Source organism: Triticum dicoccoides, chromosome 6A (assembly GCF_002162155.2).
Source record: "Triticum dicoccoides isolate Atlit2015 ecotype Zavitan chromosome 6A, WEW_v2.0, whole genome shotgun sequence".
Taxonomy (NCBI): domain Eukaryota; kingdom Viridiplantae; phylum Streptophyta; class Magnoliopsida; order Poales; family Poaceae; genus Triticum; species Triticum dicoccoides.
Window position 1 is genome coordinate 135,279,914 of NC_041390.1, and position 7,686 is coordinate 135,287,599.

A 7,686-nucleotide genomic window follows, 5' to 3' on the forward strand; every position below is an offset into this window, starting at 1 on the left:
GAGTATTTGTATAACCAAGCAGGCACCAGGCACACATAGGCAAGAAATTATTACGGGCACTACAAGGGTTGAATATTGCCAAGAGTTTCACTGTTTTTTGCTACAAGAAAATGAGTTTCCATGCTTTACATAACAAGGAAAATATTATGATCATTATACCAAAATCACCAGAAGCAATCAATCGAAAGAAATGAGCTGGAGATATGGCGGAAAATGTTTCTAGGAAAAATCTTTGTTTAAAGCACAATTTGGTTTGCAATAACGCTTGCAAGTGATCATCACAACAGAGTGAATTACCTTGTCGCCTGCAGCAAGAATGACCAATTGGCCATCTTCAGCTGGCTTCTTGCTCCCTGAAACTGGAGCTTCAACAAAAGCTCCGCCCTTTTGTTTAACCGCCTGCAAAACATTTTATCAAGGAAAGTTCATTGCACTAAACACTAATGATTTTACTAATGAAAGTAGCTAATCTAGCATTGATATAATTGATATACGCCTATTATGTGATTCAGTTTCCTCTTTAAATACGTCCACACAAAACATTGGGGATATTCTTTTAGTCCAGCATATTCTACCTGTGGCCAGCTACTTATACTCTGGCGAACTCTATTCACAAGTAGATACAATAAAATGTAACCCAACTATCTGAACATAACCTAACCCTCTGAACATGGGCATCAATGACGCAAAAGGTGAGTAATGGGTTCACAACAGCTTAATCAATCGACTTGAGACTAGCACCCAATTCAGGAACTCGGGATTGAGAACCAAAAGAACACAACCTCACCCTTTTCTAGTGTGTGATAACGATGCCCAGCCAAAGAAAGTAACCAATCTAGTCATTGCGATGACAAAACTTAGGGGGGGGGGGGCGGTCTCAAAATTGATGAAATAAAAAGGGCAGAAAGAAAACCATGTTAATTGGAGAAGAAGGGAATAAACTCATAGATATGCTAGAAATATATTAGGTTGATACTGTCAACAAATAAGGACTAAGATTTAGCATTTGCTAGAAACACAAATTTAGGCAAATGCAATATGTGACTTGTATTCATCTATTTGTTCCTCACCATATATTATGAGAGCGTACGATTCGTTATATCAGGCCCACTATTGATCTAGGAATGCATCGTCTCCTACATCTCTTCTCACTTATGCTTCACTATTTGGGAATTCATCTATTTGTGCTTCATTATTCCATCGTCTCCTACATCTCTTCTCACTTATGCCTATGCCGATTGGGTTCGCTGTCCTACTCCTTAAGCCTGCTGCTCAACACATCGATTCTGCGTATGCTTGGGCGATGATATCATTTCTTGGTCTTCCAAATAAGAACGTCACGAGTCCCAGTCTATTGTGTAAGCCAAGTATCATGCCACAACTCACGATGTCGCTGAAACATGTTGGTTATGCCAGCTGCTGCAGGAGCTACATCATCGACTCGCATATTGTACATTGTTTACTGAGACAAAACCAACATAGAATAATTGTTCGTCAACTCAGTGAAGCACCAACGGATCAAGCACATTGAGGTTGATGTTTGTATTCTACTAGAAAAAGGTGGCTATATTGACTAATGCTAAGCATGCTGACATGTTCACCAACGGATTCACAGTGCTAGTGTTCACCGAGTTCTGTTCCAGTCTCAACATCCAGGAACCAGCAGCTGCGGCTGCAACCACAGGAGCATGCAGTCCACATGCTACTCGCCTCATGGGTATGATCAGACTAGTTAGAATCCACATCCTCATTATATTGCTGTTTGTTATCATTCCAAATATAAATCACCCTCCCTCGTCTCCTATTTAGTATAATTGATATGCCTATTATGTGACTCCTCAGTTTCCTCTTTTAATATGTCGACCTACCTGTGTCCAGCTACAGAATTTTCATCTCTGGCGAACTTTATTGACAAGTAGATGCAAAATGTAACTCAACTATCTGAAACATAACTTAACCCTGTGAACATGCCATCAATGATGCAGAAGGCGAGTAATGGGTTCACAGCAACTTAATCAACCTAACCCTCTGAGCACCCAATTCAGGAGCTCAGGATTGAAAACCAAAAAAACACAGACTCACCCTTTTCTAGTACTATGTGATAACAATACCCAGCGAATCGGACTTACGACAGTGCACGGGGGCAAACAGAAATGACACCGGACTCTGACTGTTACAAAAGCCATAAGCAAGAAGAATACCTCGCTTATCTTGCAAGAAGTTGCAGCATCAACAGTGGACATATCCACGTAGCCCTTGCCCTCTCCGATTTGCTCGAGCACGCCATCCTTGTCGAAAACAACCTAGATGAATTCGACAGGCAAGAAATGGGGATATCAGCGACAACAACGGCACCCTGCAACGCTGGAGTAAGAACAAAAGGGTTCCCGGCGTCTCTTAACGGATAGCGCGGCGCTGGGATCGGAGAGCATGGCGATGGTGTACTTGCACTTAGCGACGACGGACGCCGGCGTGTCCCCGACGGCGGCACCCATCGCGACGAGCTCGTCGCACTGCCAACAAAAATCGCCACAGGTTCTCGAGATTATTATCGGATAAAAACAAAAGGGGACAGAGCATGGCATATGAATCGATCGATCGATCGATCTGCCAAGCCACAGACGGATGGATCGGCGAATCGGGGGGCGTCGCGTACCTTGGACAGGGTCCGGTTCCAGACGGTGACGCGGAAGCCGTGGCGGAGGAGGTTGGCCGCCATTGCCTTGCCCATGATGCCCAGTCCCAGGAAGCCCACCTCCATCGCGGCCTCCCTCTCCCTGCTGCTGCTCTGCTTCGTCTTCCTAGCACGCGGAAGCCGTGGCGGCGGAGGTTGGCTCCTCTTCTCTCTCGCTCGTCCCCTCTTCCCTGACTGCACGCGCACACGCACCCGCCGCTAGCGACACACACCTGTGCTCCTCCAGTGGGCAGCCACAGCCCGCCGATCCCCTCGACTTTATTTTTTAATTCTATTTATCCTTGTCGTTCGCTTTATCCTAGAATTTCTGGTGCGCTGGGCATCTCCATCCAGCAGATTCTTAAAAAAACTCTCCCACCTCAATAATAGTTTTCAAATTATTACGGATTGATGCTTTCGCAGGTCCCAAATAAAGCTCTTCCAATATTTATTTTTCTCTACGTGAACAAACCTTATATCTTTTTTTTTCTAATAATAAAGCATGGATTGACTATACACAATACGCTTCTTTTCGTGATTCTACGTGCGTTTTAATTTAAGATATAGAAATACAAAAAAAGAGAAAAGCAGGGGCACTAGGATTCGATCAGAGGCCACCAACGTGGGGGCTTGTTGCACTAACCAACTCCATTAAGTTCCTGTACATATTTTTTACTGATAGCTCGTCCAATTTATCCGGGAATTGTTTCTTTCATCGGTGTTGGGCTGTAGTTTATCTTCTTTTTTTTCGTGCTACCTTGCATGGGCCGTTGGGCCTGCACTGCTAATTAAGCCGGATTATGGGTAATTGACTCCTAATTAAATATGATTATGGGATCCGGTCTCTGCATGCTGGTGTTGGCTCCTCAGATGCTGATGTTGGTAGCTCTTGATGAGTAGGTTTACGCGAGACGGTGTCCAAAAAAGGTTTATTCTTTCGTATTGGTTTGTTTTTAATTTTTTCCATTTAATTAACTTCAAGCAGTGATTCGATATTCTGATTCATCATATTTTGTTGTTCAACTGTCTTGGATTGGCTTGCTTCTAATCGATCTATTAATAAATATCATCAGGTACAACGGTTGCTCATAAGTGAGACCAATTAATTCAAATTTGTTCGTTTACTGAAGACGTACTATAAAGCTAGAGGAACATCAAGCTTGAAGACAACAACTTTGATCCTTGCAGTGTATGAAGGCTGTTTTTATAGGACAAAAAAGAATACCGTAGATGCTTTTATGAAATTAGGCCATGATACCATCGCAACACTTCAAGTCTCAATTGCCTTTTCTAACTCCTTATGTCATTTTTGGCACATAATTTCAAAGACTTTTTTTATCTCCACCACATCTTCTTAGCCTGATTTTTGAGTCTGGGACGACATGGCCATTTAATAGGAGGATGCGGCCATGCAGGGATAATAATTTTTCACCCGTTGAGAAGCACGAGCATATTTACTATACCTAATAATAAGCTAAGGAGTGCTTCTGGCGGTCGGTCACACAACTTTGCAAAAAAATCCTATGCTTTCTATGAATTAACCCACAATACACACTCAATTCATATCCGAACCGTTATTTTGCATTTTTTTGAAACCTTTTTACTTTTTAGGTAATTCACCTGCGGATCATATTTAAGTGAAACAAATGGTTTTCTAAATTATTATATCTTTTAAACCTTTACTCCGATTTTAATATTTTATATATGAAATTTGATTAGAAATGTGTACATTTTGAATATGATGTTATTTTTACCTATTAAATATTTTCTAAATATTATTTTGAAAGCAAAATTATAATATGTAGCACACGGTCCGTTTTTCATCATATTGGCGGCAGCCCGGATTGCAAATAAACACCCACTAGAACCATATAGAGACGAAAGAAAATATCGATAACCACACACGCACACCTGTGAAAAACCTCACAAGGGAAAAACAACAGATTTCTCATCGCGAGAGAGCATGATCTATTTTTCTTTCGTACCATGGCGATCCGGATTACAAATAAACACCAACTAAAACCATATAAAGACAAACAAAAATATCGATAACCACGCATGCACACCTCTGAAAAGCCTCGCAAAGGAAAAATAACAGATTTCTCGTTGCGAGGGCGAGAGAGAGCGAGAGAGAGAGGGGGGAGAGGGGGAGAGAGAGATGCCTTAGAATTAACCACATTCAAACAGACATTAATTTGTGTGAACACTGAGGCTACCGCTGACAAGGGTGAGAAGGATAAGCGGCAATACAAATTTGATGCTCCGCTAAAATAAAGGATGTGGACCTATTTTGGTTTTGAGTGATGGATATTGGGTTAAGAGCGTGTGTTGTTTTTTCTCCCGTTGCAACGCACGGGCTCTTTTGCTAGTGAAACTTACACATCACATATATACTACTCCTATAAAAACACGAAGTGCAGGGATCCAAACAAAATCCTATCCATCTATTGATCCCCGTACAGTCTCACGCTAAAACAAAATAGTGTTTAGCAACCTCATCCCGCCACGGTATCAATTACACCGTGCTGCCACCAGGCACCAGCGACGTCCACGCTCTCACACCCTCACCAAAACCAGAAACAACAGTGACCACGTGCGCACGTTCACAAGTCCCTCACCCCAACCTTTCTTGCTCCCGAGTCCTGACCCGATCCCACCTCTCGAGTCTCGACCGAGAAAAATCATCCCCACCGGCCTCAACTCCTCTCCTCTGCCTCTCGTCTTCACCACCGCCGCCTGCCTCCCCGCCCACCACTTCTTCTCTACCTGTTCGGCCACCAGCCTCCCCGCGTCACTTCTTCGTTCCATCTAGGGGTGGGCAAAAATCCATAGAGAAAGCGGCAAAGCCAACTGGAGACAAAGCGGTCAAGCCATCCCGTCCGAAGACCAAAGCCGTAAAATGGACGTCAAAGTGGAAAACGGCTGACCGGATAAATATGGAGCTTGATGATGATACTGATGATCCAGAAGTTGAGGTAGAACTTGACTCACTTGGCTCTCTTTTTATGCATCTTGTTAACAATGATCTTCCTCAGGAGGAGGCAGAAGCTAGTCAAGCTGATGACGTAGAGGTAATTACCCTTTCCTCCGGTTCAGACTCTATGCCAACACAAAAAACTCACCAAGCAATCCGGAAAGTAAGCTTTTCTCATCCTCTTGCTCACTTGGATCCAACATTTATTTTTTAAGACTCAACAGCATGAAGCTCGCCGGACAACCCGGCATAGTGGCCAACAGGTCACTTCTGCCGGTTTACCTAACACTCCGGTTCGGAAGCGCCAGTCTGAGGTCTCTCCTACTTCTGACCATTCTTACCCCAAGGCAGGTTATTTTAGACAGCCTCTTAATCCGTCTGATTCAAATTATCAGGTGACACCTCCTTCCTCTTCTGGTGAATCGACAGCAACTCAACTCCCCCCTTTGAAAACTATGGCCGGGTGAGTTGTAAAAAACCTTTCCTTTCAATGCGCCCTAAATCCTTTTTATTCTGTTTGCAGGGTCAAAGCCAGACCCAGCAAGAAAGCTCGGGTCACCAATCCACCAGAAGACCCTGTCATCGAAGAAGAAGAACCAAGAGGTGAACCGGAACAGACTGATGAACCAGAAGGCCCCCATCCTGAAGCTACTTTTGATGATCCGCCCCTTGAAGGCCAACATACCAACGAACCAACAGATGCTGAGCCTGCCGCGCCCAATACTGAACCGGCTGAACCAAACCGGGCTAGTCCAATGAAAGACACTGAAATTCCATCATCATCCATCAAAAATCTTGAAGGCCAAGGTGATGATGTTATTATTACCGGAATAGGCCACAACTCTCCTGGCCATCCCGTCATTTTAGCTCAGCATAGTGCCAAAGAAGAGCAAATTGCCAGGGATAAAGGTAAATGGAGCAGCGACTTATCAAACTATGCTCATCTTAACGCTGATGAGCTTCACTCCGGCTTATTGAACCGTCTGCACTCAAACCGGGATTACGAAGCCGGTTTGGTGAACTTGATGAAAGAGCGATATGAGGTAAATTCTTCTACCTTTGTATATTGATTTATAGCTGAAACACTATCCCAAATAGCCCCCAAGGGTCGTTTTATGATTGTTAATCACAAACCGGGTCTTTGTAATACTTCAAGCATCCCATCATTGATCCTTGCAAAGGCGTGTCGCCAATAATAGATAAGACTCATCTTTGAAAAAATTAGATAACTTTCTGCAGCATAGCCCTCAAAGGCCGGTTTAACTTGGCAAGTTAATCCGGTTTTTAATCCACACAATCCTTTTTTAGAATAGACGTACATTAGCCCCCAAGTGTCAAGGATAATGCTTGCATTGTTCTGGAGACTTGTATAGAGTGTAGTATTTGAGAGCAAATAGGCATTAGCCCCCAAGTATGAAGTGGATAACTTGTTAGATGCTTTATACTTAGTGCATAAATATGTTGTTTGTTGAATATACCTTCAATATTGCAGGCTGAATTGAGAAGCAAAGATGCCCGAAACTCTGACTTGCAAGAAAATATGAAGTGTCAACAAGCCGAAGCTGCAAAAGCCAAAGAGGAGCTGACCCAGGCCTTGGCCGGAATGGAAAAGCTGAAAGAATCCTTCAACCAAGATCGTGCTGAATGGGAAACCGAAAAAGCCGGTTTAACCAAAAGAGCTGTAGACGCCGAGGCAGCCCTGAAACCAGTGGTTGAAGAACTAGCCGATTTGAAGCGTCAAATCAATGCTATGACCTCTGCTATCTTTGGTAAGTGTCTGCTTATGTATGTTGCGCTAGTCAATGAATCTTAAAACTGACCAAAATGTTGATAAAATCTTTGGCAGGCACTCGGATCACTCATCTTGGTGCAAATATGCGGATGAAGCTCAAAGCGGCATATACATTGGTTGAGCAGCTATACTCTGGGTCTCAGCGGGCCATTAGTACGACGGCTTATAGCAAACCGGCTCCAACTTTGATTAAGGAGACCCTTGAGAAGCTGGGCATGTTACCAGCGCATATTGCCGAGTTGAAGA

At 43.5% G+C, this 7,686-nt stretch overlaps 1 protein-coding gene across 1 annotated transcript in view; it reads right to left on the minus strand.

Annotated features, from left to right (window-relative positions):
• The window catches only part of LOC119316268 (glyoxylate/succinic semialdehyde reductase 1-like), a 5,167-nt gene extending 2,234 nt beyond the window's left edge, over positions 1–2,933 (minus strand). The window contains exons 1-4 of the mRNA XM_037590576.1: positions 2,657–2,933; positions 2,403–2,513; positions 2,202–2,303; positions 298–399 (exon numbers count right to left, since the gene is read on the minus strand). Coding sequence (XP_037446473.1) covers positions 298–399; positions 2,202–2,303; positions 2,403–2,513; positions 2,657–2,761 — 420 coding nt within the window. The 5' untranslated portion in view covers positions 2,762–2,933. The remainder of the gene's footprint in view (positions 1–297; positions 400–2,201; positions 2,304–2,402; positions 2,514–2,656) is intronic.
• Positions 2,934–7,686: the final 4,753 nt, after the last annotated feature.